The 20,480-nt window shown below is 43.5% G+C and overlaps 1 protein-coding gene across 2 annotated transcripts in view; it reads right to left on the bottom strand.

The window, feature by feature from the left end:
* LOC148026940 (uncharacterized) overlaps positions 1-20,480 on the bottom strand; it is a 148,049-nt gene that overhangs the window by 112,124 nt on the left and 15,445 nt on the right. Inside the window, exon 3 of one of the 2 annotated variants that reach the window (XM_087691485.1) lies at positions 17,396-17,575. In XM_087691485.1, the coding sequence (XP_087547611.1) occupies positions 17,396-17,575 (180 nt within the window). Of the gene's footprint in view, positions 1-17,395; positions 17,576-20,480 lie in introns of those variants that run through there. The other variant, XM_087691487.1, reaches the window with a different exon arrangement.

Here is a 20,480-nt window from a genome sequence, read left to right as displayed (position 1 = left end):
TCAATAATGGCCAATAAACAGCCGGACAGTTTTCCACCTCGACCCAGACCGGGCATTCACGTTGCAGCAGACGCTGGAAATCTGCCATTGGACGCCATGGAACCACGTGAACCAACCGGCGATCAAAAAACAAAGGCAGTTTAGACAGGAGAGCAGCACGGTGCGTTTCTGATTTCAGCAGGACCTCAAAAAAACCCCGGGAGCCAACAAAAATCTCTTCAACACATTCCCCTTGTAACAGATGTTGCAACCACTGGCGAATACGGGAAAGCAACGGGATTCGCCCAGTGAAGAAGAGTATGACAGCGCGATCATAGAATACCGAAAAGGAGCGTAAGACAGTTTTTGGGTCCACTGTGGCATCCAGCACATCATCAGGTGCAGAGTCAGCGAAGGCTTCCTGATTATGTTGAACATAATCGCCAAGCAAGGTGTTTGCAAATTCCAGCAAATGTTCCCAGTCCACTTCCTGAGAGTCCACCGAATCCGAGGCAACCTGAGCATAGGACTGATCCTGAGGAATGCCTATCTCTTCCGAAGCATGCTTGGTACGTTTACCCGCAGGCTGGATGTCGGGAGCAGGGGGCAGCTCTTCGTTGCACGGAACCATATCCTCAGGTTCCTCCGCATCAGAATTCGGGCCCAGTGCTGCCACTGTTTGATCTATAAAATCCAGATCCAAACCAGCCATCGTATCTGATGAGTTGATCTCGAGGGAGGACTGACCCTCTCTTTTGCCGGCTCTCTCGCTTTTCCTTTTTTCTGTACAGAGGTGCTGTCCCGGGGTGTGCTCGGCAAGGAGAGCTAATGAAAACTGAGATTTACCTGTCACCGTGTAGGGGCAGACAGGCTGGGGTGCGGGGCACGCAGGCAACGGGCGCCAGATGCTGGCGACGGCAGGACAGGTGGCCAGATGCTGGCGACGGCAGGGCGGGGCATGCAGGCAACGGGCGCCAGATGCTGGCGCCGGCGGCGGGGCCTGCAGGCGATGGCGGCGGGGGCTGTAAGCGAGGGCGACGGGGCATAGGCGACGAGGGCTGCAGGCGAGGGGGCACAGGCGACGGTGGCACAGGCGACGGGGGCACAAGCGACAGGGGCTGCAGGCGAGGGCGACGGGGCATGGCGGACAAGGCGACGACGAGCAGGTTCCGCAGGCGATGGCGATGGCGACAGCAAACAGGGTCACGACGGTCAACCCATCAACGGCAGGGCAAGGCACGCAGGCGGCGCCATCGCGTTCTTTACCTTGACTCTCTCTCTCTCTCTCTCTCTCTCTCTCTCTCTCTCTCTCTCTCTCTCGCATGACGACAGGATGCTTGCCGGTGTGAGGACGCTAACATGACAGTTCTCTGACGGTTGCTGGCGTGACAGCTCTCTCCGACTATTGCCGTTACATTCATTGGTCGTGGTGAGCAATTGTGGTGTGAGGGACCTGGCATAAGGTGATGTACCTGGCGTGATGGAATGCAATCATGAGCAGGTCTCTCTCACTCAGTCGTGAGCAGTCATGATCAGAGAATGCAGTCGTTCTCTCTCGCATGCTGGCCTGAATGAATGAATGCAGTTGTGAGCAGGGTCTCACATGCTGGTTAGCAGGGAATGCAGTCGTGTGAGCAGTCTCTCGCACACTAGTTTGAATGAATGCAGTCGTGAGCAGGAAATGCAGACGTGAGCAGTCGTGACCAGAGAATGCAGTCGTGAGCAGTAACTAAAAACAGTGTGAACACATTTGGGCTCGTAAAAGATTACTGGGCTTGCAAAAAATTTAGCGAGGGGTTGGGAAAACCCTGGAAATTTGCAGGAATTTGCAGGAAATAGCAGAAATTGCTCTGATCTGACAATACAAAGTACAAGTTGAGTGGCTTTGCACACAGTGTATGAGAGATGGATAATGTAGACAAATGCAAGCATCAAACCGTGGAAAATGAATATCTGGGGACGAATCTGATCAAGAACTAACACAACCGTCCATGGAAGCGATGTTCGACACCCCTTCTAAGAGCACACGGTACAAGACGTATGGCTGTAGAGTCCGTGATTGGACCGTCTCCCAAGCATCTGACAGGCATGGAAAGACTTCATGCACCATGAATGAAAAGAAATACAAAGAAATTCATCTCATGATTCACTCTGAACTACGAATTATGAGACAAGAATTAGAGAAAGAAACACGAGAGCAAGTCAAAGCCGAACTGATAGTAAATCAAAGGGCAGAAATGCAAGACATGCAGATAAAGATTAAGAATGACATACAAGCACAAATGCTGTCCGAAATGCACGCGCTGAAAACTGAAATGCTGAAAGTTGTAGATACCTACAAAGCTGAAATCTTAGAACTGGGGTAAGAATTGAATACATTTAAGAAAAAAGAAATGAATGCGCAAGAAGAACTACAAAAAGAGAAAGAGGCTTTGAAGGCATGTGAAACGGAGGTTCACTCATGGACAGAAGTGACAAAGACAACACAGAAGCAGATAGAAGAAGCCAGCCCATGGATTGAGGCAATAAAAAAGAATAAGGGAACATCAGTGAACAAGACTAAAGTAATGAATGCTACCTTGGAAGAAGAGGCTAGGAGACAGACTAGGGTTTTACATGTACAGGTAGAAGGATGGGAGGAGAAGAGCAGCCCACAGGAAGATGCTAAAACACTTGCTGACAAAATTGCGGCTTTAGACGTACCTATCGTTAGTGCTTGGAGAGTGGGGAAAGAGGACTCTAATTCTTCGCTTTGGAGACATAGAGAAAAAAAAGGCCTTCCTCTCCAAGAGGAGAGCCCTCAAGGTTGTGAAGATTTATTTGGATGAGGACCTTACCCCAGCACAAATAGCACATCACAGAGAACACATGCCCAAGGTATTGGAGGCTCGCAAAGAGGGAAAGTGGGCTGTCTATAGAGATGGACGAGTCATCAAAATTGACAAAAGGACTTCATGACGGTACGAGGCCTATGAGACACTTCAGATGTCAATATGGAATTGTAATGGAGCCCTGCACTTGGATGCCAGTTACTTTGAAGATAGCTTCCGAAACATAGATATAGCAATGTACACAGAAACACACCAGTGTAAAGGTAGCCGACTACCAAACGTGCGGGGATACAGGTGGGAAAGTGCATTTCGTCCAGCACCTAGAAAACCAAGAAGCACTAGTTCTTCTTGAGGTGTGGCAATACTATACCGAGAAGACCTCAAATGGATAGTGCAAGTAATGAAAAGAGATGATGATGCACGATATTTATGGATTAGGATACATGCAAGAAGACCACGGGATATATTCATCGCAATATGCTACTTTCCTCCTGCAAATTCTACCTATGCCATACGATATGGATCTCCCTTTGATGTACTCTATGAGGATATCATGAGATATACTAGCATTGGGGACATATTATTAGTAGGAGATTTCAATGCACGCATTGGAGATAGACAGAGTGACTTTTATATGCATGACAGTGCCATGTTCAAAGAGATCGACATAGATGAAATAGGCCTACGCAGGAGAGCCCAGGATAAAGAAGTGAGTACCTATGGGACACACCTATTGACTTTGGAAAGTGCACATGGACTAGCCATCTTTAAAGGTCTGCCACAATGGCCAGGATCTGACAATTTAACATGTTGGAATCACAAAGGAGGGGGAAGTATTGTGGACTACTTGATAGGCTCACCAGCATTGATACCAGACATCCAAAACTTTAAGATATCTAAGAGACCAATTGGCATAGCAGCAGATCATGCTATTTTGACACTCGTGCTCTCTTGTGTCCATATGAAACATGAAACACCATCCCTCCCTAAACATCCCAAATACTACTTTACAGAAGACACCTCACACATCTACAGTGGTTCTCTACAGACTAGTTCACATACATTGGACTTGAGTAGATCGTTGGAAGAATGTACAAGGGATTTAGTAGAGGCCATACATGGATCAGCCATGTATGCATTCTCACACACCTTGCCCCCATGTAGACCCACATGATCTACTACTCCCCAAAATAACTGGTATGATGATGAGTGTAGAGTCACCCGAGCTCGCTTACAGAGAGAAGTGGAGCTAGGCACTCAAACACATTGCCAAGAAAAGGCGTTCTTCAAACGCCTTGTGCGGAAGAAGAAACGAGACTACTTAGCAAAAGCAGAAGCAGAGATATATCAGCTGTTTTTGGGGCAGGATAGCAAGGGCACATGGAAGATGTTTCATGAAAGACAGCCCCCATACAGATTACATCACCAGATGCTTGGCTTGACTATGGGAGACAGTTGTATGATCTGCCAGGACAACCACCTATGTAGCCCCCACAAGCTTGTAGGCCAACACAGTGGTCTTTCTTCACATGGAAAATGGTTAGGGATGCAATCTATAGATTACAAAATGGGAGGGCACAGGATGAGGATGGACTAGTAGCAGAACATTTCTCACATACTTGTGACATATTAGCACCCATATTAGCACATATGTTCAATAGAGCAGTATGTGAAAGTTTCCCTATGAGTTGGTCAAACAATACTATAATTCCGCTATTTAAAAGTGGTGATCCCCTGATTCCTAGCAACTACAGGACTATCATGATCGGTCATTCTTTGGCCAAGATATATGGATCTATATTGGAACATGAACTCAGTAGGCTGAAATGCAAGGCAAGAGAGCACAAGGACAAGCAGGTTTCAAACGAGGATATACCACGCTGGACCATATTCTCACACTTAGAGCCATTATTGAGGGTCGAGCCCGAGACAAGAGGATCTATTGTTGCTTTGTAGACTTTCGCAAAGCTTTTGATACAGTGCCTCGTACACGCATCATGCAGAGATTGCAGGACATTTTAGTACTAGAGGGTATACGATGGGGTGTCTATGCATTATATGAGGCAGTGACAGGTCATGTACGAGCGCCTGGGGGGCTATCAGAGAGGATTGACAGTACTATGGGAGTGAAACAAGGATGTCCACTTTCACCCACATTGTTTGGTCTATACATAGATGAAGTGTCTGATTACATAGACCGAGGAGGAGGAGCTGGAGCCACCCTAGCAGGGGTGCTGATACCAATATTACTATATGCAGATGATATTGTTCTCATTTCAGATTCACCGGAGGGTTTGCAGTACCATCTAGATGCTTTGCACATCTTTTGTAGAGATAAAGGCCTCGCAGTGAACCTTGGGAAGACCAAAACCATGGTTCAGCAACATGGGTGACTAGATCTATATACCAATTCACATTTGGGGGAGACATACTGGAGCATGTGAGGGAATATGTCTATTTGGGAGTCACTTTCTCTCGCCCACGTTTTTCATTGAGAGGGGCGTCAGAAGCACGTCTGGCACATGGATATGCAGCACTAGGGACACTTGAGAGTCAATGTGCTCACATACAGTTCCGGGAGCCCCGTACCAAACTTTGGTTGTTTGACACCCTAGTCACACCTACATTACTATATGGAGCAAAGGTATGGGGTTGCAGCTTGTACCACAGGTATCTTAGCCCACTCACTAATCAGATTGGAGTAGAGAGGGATTATTATGATGGTTGGGATAGCATGGAAAGGCCATTGATCATAATGATAGCGTGCATGATTAGGAGTAAGCCCTCCACTCCACATCCCATTGTCAGAGCGGCGCTAGGGGCAACACTCATAGTCATGGAGGCACTCTTCAGGGTAGTGACCTTTTGGCATAGACTATGGGAACTTCCACGCCATAGATACTCTAGATTGGCACTAACCTCATCTAGACAACTAGCAACAGGAGGCGACAAGAACTGTCGGTTTTCACAGATGGCTATTTGGATGAGCCTACATGGTTTGGATATTGACCCGTCTTCCACCTTTGGATTACAACCTTGACTGCGCTACACTTTCTCTCAACCAATCAGAGTTGAACCAGGTGATCAGAGCTGATATCTTGAGGATTGAAACGGCAAGGACATGGATCCACCCACCACTCCCTCTAGGATCGAGGATGGAGTTTTACAGGAGTCATTTCTTGTGCCTCTCTGATGATGATTTCACTATTCGGCCAGCATATATGGACACCCATCTCTCCCATAGCGTACAGGTTGCTATCGAATAGATTCGCACCTCCTCACATAGGCTCTAGATGGATACATGCAAATGGACAAATACCCTAGCAAAGGATAGGACTTGCCAGCATTGTGGTCGAGAGCCTGAGACAGAGGAGCACTACATATGCAGATGCACAGTATACTATGACATATGAGGACAGTACCACTGCCTCTTCCGAGATGGATTTGGACCCCTTCGTCGCGTCATGGAGTACGAGGACCAGAGATGCCTAGGTCTCTTCCTCCTAGAGCTCGAGAGGCGCCGAATTGCACTACTGCGAAACAAGAGGCCAGCTCACCCAAAGGGACACACACAGAGAGCAGTGACAAACTTCTTCTACAGAGCCGACCCTACTGACACTACCAGCCTTGCAGAGACAGAGCCACCCCGCCAGACACCTTATGAGCCACACCGTGGAGTCGCATTGGATGGAGCCATTTCTCTTTATCAAGCGCAACGACCCTGTCTACGAGAACCACGTCCAAGGAGGCCACACCACAGTCGGATTAGAACCATTATCACGAGACACCACAGACTCACCACCAAGCATATCAGTGAAGCAGCTAGGGACCACATCATAGCTAAGATCATATGCAAATCTTGAGACCAGCTACAGCCCATAGTCTCCACCACACTTTTGTACATGGCTAAATCAGATCTGGTTCTCCTTTCCTTTCCATTTCTTTTCTATCGATGGAACAACACTACACATGGTTCAACCCTAGTATAGCCCCATCATATAGTTATTTTCAATATTGTTTCATAGGCCACCCACTTACTTGTGATGAGATGACATTAGACATGGATGTAATCTAGATTTTGTCTCATAGGCCACATTGGTCTTATGTAGACGTTAATATATCTTTCTTCTCTCTCTTTTTTTTTCGTAAAAGGTAATTATATTAATTACGAAAAAAATACAAGATTACTTGATTACAAGATACATGACGACAATCTAAGCCATCATGTGAAGAGGTTCTAAGTACTACAAGTTACAAGGTCAAGGCAAAGGCGCGGAGGAAATTGCCATATGCCAGGGACGTAAGTCCTCCCTAGAGAGCAAATCAGAATGCTGGAGAAGATCTAGCTGCCAATACAAGAGGCCCTTAAGCCTCGCAATATGCCGTTGAACATTATAGGCAGAGTCAAAAAGAAAAGCATTCCGAATGGTCCAGTTATGCCAACAGCCCCAATATCGAAGAAAGTGATACATGAGCTTCATATGTGGCTGTGTCGGAGTGGGGTATTTGGGCTGCCCAAAAACCCAATCAAAGGGACGCAGGGTGAAACCAACCACTCCTTGCCAAACAGCCGACAAAAATAACCAGACTTTCTTAGCGATGGGGCAAGAAATAAATCGATGGCGGGCGGATTCCACAGTTGTGGTGCAAAAGAAACAGTTGCCATTGGAGATTCGTCACTTGGAAAGAGCTGAAGCAAGCGGAAGACCACCAATCATCACTCTCCAAAGAAAGACTTTATATTTGAAGGGTGTCTTGTTCAACCAGCCCTCCATCACAGTTGCCCTCCACCATGACCGGATTTACGCAATCCCCATAAAGCATTCGCTTTAGTAACTAGCCATTGATGATCTTTAATCAGAAGATGGTACACTTGGTTAGCAGAAGCTTTGCTTAAATTCAGCCGGCCTTGTAGGTCCCAATCCTGCTAGGGATGATCCGAAGCAAGGGCAGGAAAGGGTTGTCTGCACTGGAGCACCCTCAAAAGCTGTTCCCATAAAGGTCTATATCCACGAGGGATCCTGAAAAGCCTCCTAGCTGTACGAAATGATATAAGCACATTGCGACTGGCAAGGGTGGCATCCGCAACTGAAGACAAGCCCAAACGTGCCATCCGGTTGAATTCTTCTCTCTCTCTCTCTCTCTCTCTCTCTCTCTCTCTCTCTCTCTCTCTCTCTCTCTCTCTCTCTCTCTCTCTCTCTCTCTCTCTCTCTCTCTCTCTCTCTCTCTCTCCGTAAATCTCTTTTTTTTTCGTAAAAGGTAATTGTATTAATTACGAAAAAAATGTACAAGTTTACATGATTACAAGATACACGATGGCTCTAAGCCAACGTGTGAAAACTGTCAGTACAAAACCAGGAAAGAGTTACACAAGTCATGGCAAAGATGCAAAGGAAATTGCCATATGCCAGGAAAGTAAGTCTTCCCAAGGGAGCAAGTCAAAGTGCCGAATGAGATCTATCTGCCAAAGCAAGAGGCCTTTAAGCCTGGCAATGTGTCCCGGAACATAAGAGGCCGAATCAAAAAGAAAGGCATTCCGAGTGGTCCAATTGTGCCAGCATCCCCAATATCTAAGAAAGTGGAACAAGATCTTCATATGCAACTGAGCGGAGAAAGCCCTATTAAGCTGCATTTTCGGGGTCAAAGGGGGCCACTCTTGTTTTTGTGCAAGTTATTCAAGTGGCAATGTCTTCCAACCTTAATGTGGAGTTTCATGCTATTATGGACAATAAGGTCCCTATGTTATCAGCTCTTCCTCAAGATCAAAAGCTCGATGGAAAGAATTACTCCATCTAGCAAGTAATGATACTTGCCATCTTGGAGTCCTATGATTTCGCGGAGATTGTGGCCGAGCAGATCGTCCTACAACCTGTGATTTATCCAAGATTTCTTCTTGTCAAAAAGCTCAATTGGTGCAGGTGCAAGCATATTGCGACAAACGAACTGCCTGCATCCGATCACCCCTATTTCTCTCTTACACTCCAGATGTGATAACCCACATTGAGCATTTGGCCAACAATTGCAAATGCAAGAAAGGTGATTACCTTAGAGGGCATGGCAATAACTCTTCTCTTGTAGTTACCACCCCGGTTTAGTGTCTTTTACTCCACCTTTATTACTTCAAAGTGGACAAACACCCTTAAGAGGGAGGTGTTGATTAAAATGGTCTTGGATCAAGAGGAACAACTCAAAGGACAGAAGCTCTCAAGACAAAGACATTAACAAGTCAATCTTCTCAACAGAAGGGGAAGAACAAGAAGCAGAAGAAGGATCCAAGCAAGAAGAAGCCAACAAGACTACTTGTCACATGTGTGGCAAGATAGGTCATTGGAAAAAGGATTGCCCCAACAAGGACAAGAAAGGACACCAAGAAGGAGAAATCTACGAAGGACTCAAGAGCAATGATCGCTCCTTCATCAGCCACTTTTCCTGATTTGGAAATGATTGAGGATTTGAGACTAGAAGCCCACTAATACAGTGATGATGGCCCCATAGCCTTGTGAGTGAATTGTGGACAATGGCACTTTCTGCCACATGACTTCTTCTATAGATGGTATCACGTGTATGCATCCGATGCATGAGAAAATTCTCATTGGTAACAACTCTTACATCCCCACCAAAGGAAAATGTGATATATAGTTGATTCCAAATGGGCAAGGAGGTGCTCACACAACGAAAGTTCTCTATGTGCCAAGTTTTGGTTATCACTTTCTTTTAGTGAGCAAGATTTTTGCACTTGAGCCCTTGGAGCTTGTTTCAACGTACTTATGTGGACCAATGAGGATGGAGTCCCTTAAGGGGAGTTCATACTTTATGCTAATTGTTAATCATTTAAGCAAGATGACATGGGCGTATTTCTTGGAGTTGAAGACTGAAGCATTCTCACACTTTTAAGGATTGGTTATTCAAGGGAATAGGTCTAGTACAAAACTCAAGACCATACAATCCCACAAAGGAGGGGAGTTTGTCTCCAATGAGCTAGCCAAGTTTTATGCATCAAGGCATTCACTAGAAGTTTGCCAACACCAACACACCTCAAGAGAATGGCATATTGGAGTAGAAGAATTGCATTGTGATTGAGATGGCATGAACTATGATGGGGCAGGCAGACACCCCAATGTCCATGGGCTGAAGCAATGGCCACTACTACCCACATCCTTAATCGATTACCTACATCGACTGTAGTTGGTATGACATCTTTTGAGACTTACTTTGGTCAAAATCCAAATATATCTATCTCAAGGTGTTTGTTCACGTCCCAAAGAAACAGTGGAATAAGTTTGAGCTAGCTTTCAAAAGTTCGGAGTTCATGGGTTATAGCTCGTAGCCACAAGGATACAAGCTTTATGATCTTGTTTCACGAGAGGTATATACGAGTCGTGATGTTTGGTTTGTGGATTTTCCAACTGTTGAGGGGTGGTTGTGCATCCCATACTTGGAGATCCAAGGTGACAGTTGGACCCTTGAGCCTATGCCTTTGGAGCCTACGTCTCTTGAGGCTCCGCTATCAATAGAGGAGGAGATTTCTTCACTATCGGATTCGCATGTTGAGTCGGCATAGATGGATGTTCCACAAACTTCATCAAAGGCAGAGTGACGAGGGGAGTACTAGCCTTCTTCTCGTTGGGCACATAACACACTCCATGATGTAGGGATTGAGGGAGTTCCTAAGGAATGGCAGCCACAGAATGGCCCGTGGCAATCTCAAAGGAACTACGCAGACTCCGCCAAGCTTGTTTGTACTAAACATTGTCTAATGACTCGTGCCATACAGGATAGAAAGTCTGTCTCTGTGAAGGAGGCTTTGCAATCATAGCATTGGAAGAAGGCTATGGAGTAGGATTTGGAGACTATTGAGCAAAATGGCACTTGGGATCTTGTGCCATGGCCCATTCATAGAAAGTTGATTGGAGCCAAGTGGGTCTTTAAGACCAAATACCACAATGATGGCACTCTAGATAAGCACAAGGTGTAGCTAATTGCTAAAGGGTTCGCAAAGTGGCAACCAAGAGTGGATTTTCACGATACCTTTGCACCTAGAGCTCAAATGGCTACCATTAGGGCCATTATTGCCTTAGCCAGCCATAAGAGATGGCCGATTTATCAACTTGATGTGAAGTCTGCCTTCCTTAATGGTGATTGGAAGGAGGTTATCTATGTTGAGTAGACTCTTGGCTTTTCCTCATCAAATGTGAGACAGTGTGGCTTTGGAGGTTGTTACTTGCTTCTTCTCAAATAGGTCCCACTACAATTCATTGCAACAATGAGAGTTACATTGCTTTGGCATGGAATCCCATATTCCATGCTAGGTCGAAGCACATTGAGATACACTAGCATTTCATTCGGGAGAAGATCTTGGATGAGACTATTGATGTAGTGTATTGCAAGATGAAGAATAACTTGGCAAAATTGTTTACAAGGCTCTTCCTCAAGCCATCCTTCAACATCACTCCAGATCTTGAGCCTTATGCAGCGTCCAAGTTCTAAGAAGGGGTGTCAAAGATTTAGTTATTCCCTGGATGGAGTACAGTTACTCTCATGCAGATTTACGCATTTCCTACATTAGAGGCGAGACAATTTCATGCGATCACTAGATGATTCGCAACAATTTTGGGCAATCAAGCAAGTCATACATGCTGAGTAGGCTAGGAAGATGCCATGTGTCACGCAGCATATTTTGTGCAGCATTTCTTTTTTAAGCTCTGTGATTATTTGGCAGACCTGGTCTTTTTTTTTGCAGACCTGGTCATTTTTTCCTATTGTTTTTCACCTATATTTGGCTGGCCTGCCCCTAGTCATTCTCACTTGAGTTTTGCAAGTGGAGAGAGATCCTCAGCAGAGATACACTCCTCAGCCCATTGTACATATCACCTTCATTTCAGCATTTGTCTACTGCAGATTTCTGTGTTCTACTGTCTCTTTCTCTCTCCCTCTTCTCTCCATGTTCATCTTCTTTCAGACAGCCATACACTTCTGCATTCACTACACTTTGACAATATTAACGTCTATAAAAGGCCAAAATGACCTATGAGACCATGAGTTACAATCATTCGTACGAGGACGCAACTATCTAAAACAAATAGTAAATGCAAATGTGAATAAACAGTAGAAGAAAGCTAAAAGATATAAGCTTATGCTAAAAAAGAGAACTCTATGTGGTAATGAAAGCTCTAGTTTTGATACAATCTCATGCGGGTATACAAGGCCTAGCTCTAGACCTCATGTATCCATATATGAATGTGCCATCAATGTCTATATCAAAGTCAAGAACGTCTAGATCGGCCAAGAGCTCAATCAAAGGGTGCCCTCGATGATCCTCCCTTGTGTGGATTGAGACTCTAACTACTCCAAGTCTCCCTCGCAAAGAAATATGTAAGCATAGCCTCTAGATAGGACTCGGTATCCTCCAGCTGTATTCTTGAGGAGTGTCTCACAAAACTGTCATATCTCAAGGATGAAGAGGCCAAGGCATCACTAATCAATAAAATCCATGACTCTAGATGGTGGTCCAAGCCCGCCTCTGAAAGAGACAATGGAAGTGGTCTCAAATCTCATAGTATGTTGGGCAGCAGCAAATGTGGTGTTGTGAGCAAACCAACTCTCATGTTATCTCCACCTCAAATCAGTTACTTCACTCAATCAAGCATTAACAATAAATGGTATGACAGAATCACTTAATCGTATCGTCAAGAACCAATTTGTGATCGAGTTAAATAACATGATTTGTATTTCCCCAATTATGATCTCCCTTGATTAGATAACCAGTTCACCTTGCCCTAGGTGTTCCTTCAAACTTACATGGGACTCAAAATGAACGCTTAATCCAGAGGTAAATCTAGCTTGGTTTCATGTTATCGATGCTCGTTGTATCGGTAGCTTTAGGTACTTCCATATGTGGTTGAGGAAGTCATAAGATTAAGGTGATGGCTTGTGATTGTCAAGATTTCTTGCATATTTCTGCAAAATTTTGACTATGGATTGCATTTTCACTCATTTAAGTCCCATGGCTGGTCAACTATACATCAACGAAAACAGCTATACCTAGTAGCCTAGTGCTTAGTAGCATTCTAAGCAAAGTCAATCAATGATCTACAAAAGACAACACTCCCAATGAAATTGTCAACAAGGGACGTATACATGAGGTATATTTCCCAATGTTTGATTTTTTCTTTCCCTCTATCCATTGGGTTCACGATACTCCAAGGATGACATGGATAAGTGGGATTTCATCTATTGAAGTCCATTCGAATATTCTAATCACCAAATACTACATTGAATAGGGTGCTTATGCCAACTTGAGGTTATTATTGATGACAAAAGTCATCCATAAGGAGGGACAAGTTACATCCTTCGACATCTAGGATGGATGACCACTGCAACATTGGCTACTAATCACTAACCATTATGTCACTAGGTGAGACATCCACCTAAAATCTGAAGTACACACAAGGCAAGGCATAAACAATACCAGCAAACATAAGAACGGACATCAAATTCATCTCCTGGTCATATAGCCAACCAAACTCACCCCCAAGCTCGGGAGCAAGCACCAAACCGAGTTATGACCACATCCCAAGAGCTTGCATCCCATACCACCAAACCACGCCATCCCGGAGGACAAATGTGTGGGCCTACAGGCCAAGAGTCCAAGAGTGGTGATCACAAAATGAATGTGCACTACAGGGCCTTGAGTCCTATAAATAGGACTTCGCTACCCTAACCCTAAAGTACCCTTAGTGCATTCACTCCATATCACCTCATTACCATTGTGACCAATGCTAATAGCACCCGTTCAAATGTCCAAGGATGTACACTTCCCCCCTTATGAATGATTGTTGTCCTCAGTAATATCCTCAAGAACAAAGTGGGGAAAATTATTCTTCAATGAGCATACAACTCTCATATAGCTTCTCCGTCCAAGTGGTTCTTCCACTTGGCCAAGGATTGAAGGTAAACAGTCCAACAAGATCATTTAATCATGTGATCAAGAACCGATTCAAGCTCAAGTAGAATATAACCAAGAATGCCCTCATGTTGTGGGACTTCCCCAATCAAGACCATCAATTCATATTGTCCCAAAAGTTCTTTCAGACAACTGAAATGGAATACTAGATGAACTCGAATACTAGGTGAACTCAAATGTCCATAGGTAAATCTAGCTCGTAAGTGAAACCAACCTTTCTTTAGTGATGGGTGGTAATTCCCTGATTACACCTTAATTACAGCACCAAGCACTTATTGCAAAACTGAAAAGACAAATTTACCTACTAATCTTTGGGCAATGGACACCTGGTTGGCCCCAAACTTGGCGCCCCTTTTCTTTAGCTTTATTGAAGTAGAAGTTGATTTACAATGGGTTTCTCCTAATCCCCTTCACAATCCAAACTCCCCTTGCTGTCCAAAGTGACCAGCAAGTCTTCAATCTAATTTGCCCCTTGATTTGGGCAATCAATTGCCCTTCACCCACTTTGAGAAGAATGGAAATGCCCCAAATTTTACGGCTGGCTGGTCCACGTGATTTCAGCTGAAAATCACCTTCAACCCTAAATAATTCAGGTCTTGGAGTCTTCAATGTCTAGCACACTTCCCAAGGCAGCTAGTAAACCCTAATTTTTGTTGTAAATTCGAGTTTACAATAAAGATTCGCCCAAAATCTCCACCTCCAATGGATAGATTGCTGCAAAACTTGGAGAAAAGCTGGGAAATGGCTAGAGAAAAAGAGAGAATGTTGTATAGAGAGAATATTCAAAAAAATTTCATCACGAGAATTCAATGAAACTATTTAGTGATCACCAGTTTTCCAACTCCAAATGGATTCACCAACAACAACGGGAATATTAGAGGCTATAATCTTCAAGAGAAAGTGCATTAGCTGCAATCACAAGCTCCCCCTGGTCAAGAATATGCAATTGGCTTACCAAAATAGTCTCCAATGGCTGAGAAATTGCCCCAAAAGCAAGCAACAACAACCCAATCTCTCTTCTCAATAGCTCCAAAATGGAAAAACGAGATTTCCTTGTCCTTTCAGCCCCAATCCAGATTTCCCAAACTTGCATGGGCAAGTTTTGCCAAGTGGCGACCTTCTAAACTGAATTTTCAGCATTATCCAACCCATTAAATTAAATTTCAAAATATAAATTCTGAAATTAATTTAATAATTATTTCAATGCCCAAAAAAATAGTCTAATCAGCCCATAATTAAATTAGCTAGGCCACTTCATCTCCCAAGTGTCCCTATGCCATTTTTTACCATCAAATCGGTGTTAAGTACCATTAAACACCACATCTCTAGTCTCATTAATTGACACTTACGGCCAAATAAATGACTTAGGCCAATAACCGACACCAAGTACCACCTAGTATCTATATGAAATAACTAACTGCAATTTTTGTCTTCAACATCTATTGATTCCCTCGGATCCTGGGCTCATTTATTTGCACTAACCTCAGTTGCACCTCATATGTGTAACATTTACTTGAACATGTGATTAAAAATTAATCCACAAACAAGTGAAGCTTGCAAAAATACATGTGGTCATGGCATTAATTCATGCTACTTATCTTCTTGGCAATCTGGACAGGACCACACAACCTTAAAGATAATTTATGACATTTTCTGATAGTCATTGAATCAGAATACTTTGGGACTTTAAGATAAACCCGCATGCTCTCCTAGAGCTCTCAAGGAGTATGATTTTAGTTAACATAAAAAGTGGCACAATCCTATGCCGTTTTAATGCTTTTCCTCACAATCGTCAACATTTCCTGTATATCATATATTAAGTCAACCATGGACTGCATTTTCACCCCCTTTAGCTAGATGCCAATCGATGATTTCGGTTCATAACTATACATCAACACAAATGGGCTATACCCAATAGCCAAAGGCTTAGCATTGTTATAAATAAACTCAATCTAAGGAAGGTAACACTCCCAATGAGATTGTCTACTAAATAAATATGCATACAACATATTCTCCCTAGTCTGATTTGTCATCTTCATCTATCCATTGGTCTCAAGATGCTCTGAGGACAACATAGATAATCTAGTCTCCGGTTTCTAGAAGACTAACTGCCAAATTGACCGATGAATTTAGGATCACGGTCACACTAACTATTTCCTCAAGAAAACCATAAAGTCTATACAAATGCTCGAAAAAGAGACTAGTCAATTTGTGGCTTTTAACAATTGTTTTTGTTGGAATAAATCGAGCCATTTTTTTCAAACCGGGCTACAACACCACCCCTAGAGCTAGTGTCCCATACCACCTACCCACACCATCCCAATGTACAAACATGGCCAAGAGTCCCAAGAGTGGTGATCACACTGTGAATGTGTACTATAGAACTTTGAGTCCTATAGCTAGGACTCGACTAACCTAGCCTTAAAACGCCCTACAACATTTGTACTAAGTCAATTCATGACCACTGTGACCAATGCTACTAGCACCCATCCATAAATAGAACTTGAGTGCTCTTAGTGCATTTGCACTAAGTCACTTCTTGACCACTGTGACCACTACTACTAGCACCTATCCAGATGTCCAAGGATGTAACACTAGGTGTGAACATGCCCCAACTCTAGGGCAATTAAGGGCCTACTAGTGTGACAAGCCATGGCACTGTCCAGAAAATTAATACCCCTAATAGCTAAATGGCGTGGTAAGACTATCCATGTAAAAACCATGCCACAACACATCAAATGAGTGACATCTTACTATGCACACATTTAAGACCATCCTACAAGCTCTCTATGGCTATCATAGCAATGTCCCTAAATCTACAGGTGGTTCATGAGGGTCAAGATGAAGGTATCATTGTGCTAGCCAAGTTTCTATAAAAATCATTCCTCTATGGGCCTCACCCCATCCAACAAAGCCATTTTCTAAGCAAATCTGACATTATAAGTCCCTTAATAAAATACCCTTGTTTATTTGATAGCATCTACTTCTCAAAATCTTGTTTAGTCAAAAACCAATTCTTGGTTAATTTCTTCTCTCACTAGCAAAATCCACATTCCTTGGAAGAATATCAGCTTCGTAAACCATCACATTTGCTCTCTCCAAATGTTCTTGCAATGACAAAGCACTTCATTCCATGCAAACTTTCCACACCTTCCATTACGACTTCTTGGAACATAAGTCTCCTCTTTGACAGTAACAAGTAACACCCATGGTGTAATCCTTGCACAACCAGAAGTTGTATGTGCTACAGTGATAACTGATCTTTATAAAGAATCGAGCTATTGTTTTTCTTAATGCATCCTTGAAACTACATGTTTTTGAAAAGAAACTGTGCTTCAATATAATACACAAGTACGCAAGATTGCATAGCTCGGTAAACATAGGAATGAAATGAAGTCAAGATGACAGTTTCTACCATTTCCTAGCTGTGCCGTTGTAAACACTTATCACATGTGCAAGCAGGACTTAATCATTTTGGACCAACAGAAATTTCTTTACTGCTTGTACAAGGCAAGCAGAAAGGAGACATCAGTCTACATTTTGCAATTTAATGTAATGCTTGTGCTTATAGTGAAGATGTATTCCTTGATTACTGAACAGGTTCATAGTTCAGAAAATCTACCAGTGCTTGATGAGAGGGTGCTGCAATAACATAGGTATCTCGCTTTGAATAACCAACAAATTGCCTACCAAGGCAAATTAAAAAAGTGTATCTTCTTGACTCATCTCCTGCATCCTCATTTTTCATCTCTACTTTGCTTCCATCAAGCGGAATCACCCCAAGAGGATTTTTGGCTTGCACCTACACTTGGCACAAATTGTAGAAAATCAACTTCAAAGCATTTCAAAAACAGCAATATTAAAGCAGTCAATGTAGCCATGAGAGTGCTAATGTATCCAAACAAACCTTTATGAAGAAACTGGTAACACTCAATGTAGATTGCTAGACAGCTGTTCAAAACTATATGACATGGTCACATACAGATTTAGTTCCATGCACAGCACTTAAACTTGATTTGCTCAATTGAATTAACTTGAGGATAAACACATGATGCAAGAGATTTCACCCATTAATCCTCCCATCTGCGAGGAGTATTTTCTTTGATTGATGCTTAGAGAAGTCCACCATGGGACAATAGACCAGCTTCAACTCACCATCAAAAAGACCTACATATGTCAGTATCACTAGCTCAATCTTAAACAATCCAACCTGAAAGAGTGGCCCCCTCTCAATACAAACGAGTCCCTTGTACATACCACAGGACATGAATAGCATCCCCTAGTGGGCCTGAAGGGATGTCTTCATGAAAGAAGACAATAAGGCCACAACAAAAGGAATGTCTAGATGTGGGTAGATGGTCCATATAAATGACCAAACCAAGCTATGATAGCAGGAGTCCCCTGTAGAAATCTTGTGAGATATCTAGTGACATTAGACACCCTGACTACCTAGGTTGCCCACGAGATTGCTGTGAGATATCTTGGATGTCATGGGAATCGACATTACTTTAGAGCATCAGGCAAAAGGTCCTCTATTGGAGCTTTGCAAGACTTTCTTCACCACAGAGAATGGTGGTTGCCGACCAAGTTCTTCTAACGACCATGTAGGATTTCACTTCCTATGGGGCATTCTCTAGGTCATAAATTGGCCAAGTGAAATGCCTCGTCAGGAATTTAACAATCTAAGGATGAGAGGAAGCCCATCCAAGGCAAAGGTGGGTTAAGATGTTATTCTTCAGCCTAGATCTGGGGTCATTGCAATTAGGAACCAGTCTTCACTTTCACAATGGAGGATGGTTGCCTTCAAAAAGAGAACTTGGATCAGGTAGAGTTCATAGACTGCTCTAGACAGAGGATTAGAGTTGCATCCTTGGACATCATATGTGGGTGGTTGCAACATTGGCCACTAAGGGTCACTAAGTATGAATGCATCCAGAAGGTTAGGATGGCCTTGTAGTGCGGAAAATACAAAGCACTTTAGGGTTTGGATTAGGTAGAGTTCATAGACTGCTCTAGACAAAGGATCAACGTTACATCCTTGGGCATCATGGATGGGTGCTTTGCAACATTGGCCACTAAGGGTCAACTAAGTGTGAATGCACCCTAAAGGTTAGGATGGCCTTGTAGTGTGGACAGTATAAGGCACTTTAGGGTTAGCTAAAGGATTCTATAGTGTGAATGCGTACATAATACTTTAGGGTTTTGTGATCCCGTTCAAGGAACTTTAGGTTTTAGGCAGCTAGATTCAATAAAAGAAACCTATTGCTCATTTGCACACATTATCTCTGCCACACTCTTGGACTTGAAACCCTAGGCAGCTTTATTTGCACATCAATACCGAAGCAAGTCTCTACCGCACTCTTGGACTCGAAACCCTAGGCAGCTTTATTTGCACATTAGTACTGAAGCAGGCTGGTATGGACACTTAACGCTTGTGGCAGAGGCTTGGTCTGTTTGTTACATGGTTCCCAAGCTCAAGTGTGAGCTCATATCAGCTCCAGGGCCAGCAAGTGAGTATGATGTTTGTTCCCTTAGGCTTGATGCTATGTGTTTGTATGGCTTGTGTCATGTCATGTGTGCAAGATGGATCCTAGAGGGTCACAATATTGGTATCAAAGCCTCTTCCTGCTCTCCAACATGGGTTGTGAAAGCATGCACAAAAACACTAGAGCTCATGGGACCATGATGGTCTAGCCTAACAAGCCCTCTCCTCTTGCATAGGGCGATATGGAAACTACTATAACGATGGAAGAAGACAAGGGCAGCACATGCAAACCAATGGTGGGAGTCGATGATAATTAATCTTTCTTTGTCATTGCTATCCTATCGTGTTGGAATGGTATTTCTAGTTGCTAGGCTAAGTTTGTTGCACTTGCTGCTATGTTTAGTTGGCCAATCTAATGCATATTTGGCATTATTTTATGCCTATATATTCAGGCCCCCTCCTCCTGTGTCGGTTGCTAGACGGTGACTCAAGTTGTTTCTATATGTCTCATGTCTTGGTATATGGATTTCATTTCTCAAGCATCTCTTTCTTTCTGAGTTCTTTGTGCAGTATTCTTTTTTTCTTTGCAATGTTTCTCTTTTCTCTTTCCTATTTCCTCTTGTGGTACACAATCTACTACAGCAATTTCCTATGCTTCCATTGCTGCATCCACTTCTAACACCTTGTGCCTAGGCAAGAGTATTGTGCTTGTAACCACGGTCCCTTTATTATCAATGCATGCTGGTAACCGCGTCTGGACTCATAGTACCAATTTCACAAGGCTGAGCCCCACTTTTAGTTGGCAATGCCTAGGTCATGAATCTTCTAGTCAAGCAAGTCCATTAACCTAGGCTCTCTATAGTTTGGGGCCAACTATCTTTGTTTGGCAGGCCCTCTACTCTCACAAAAGTTTAGTACACCACTCCTACCATTTCTACTACCTACCCTCTACCACAGCATGGCATCACACAATGTCTCTACACAAGAATGGTGTCATTAACGACCATCAACACCAGGGGTGGAGGATGTAGTGTTCGATTCTCCCAATTCCACACATTTGCATGGAGCTATACACCATGGATGCTTCAAACCCCTCTCCTATTATTGATTCATCCTCTTGGTGGTCCTTCATTTATACCCTATTGAAATGCTTTAGCACGATGACCATGCATTCTTTTCACTTATACATTCTTCACAATCCTATTAGGATGAACTAGCAAAC

The sequence above is a fragment of the Lygodium microphyllum genome, chromosome 13 (assembly GCF_053477565.2).
Source record: "Lygodium microphyllum isolate KBCC chromosome 13, Lygodium_microphyllum_v1.1.10, whole genome shotgun sequence".
Lineage (NCBI taxonomy): Eukaryota > Viridiplantae > Streptophyta > Polypodiopsida > Schizaeales > Lygodiaceae > Lygodium > Lygodium microphyllum.
The sequence above is the reverse complement of the archived record's forward strand: the minus strand, read 5'-3'. Positions and strand labels throughout refer to the sequence as shown.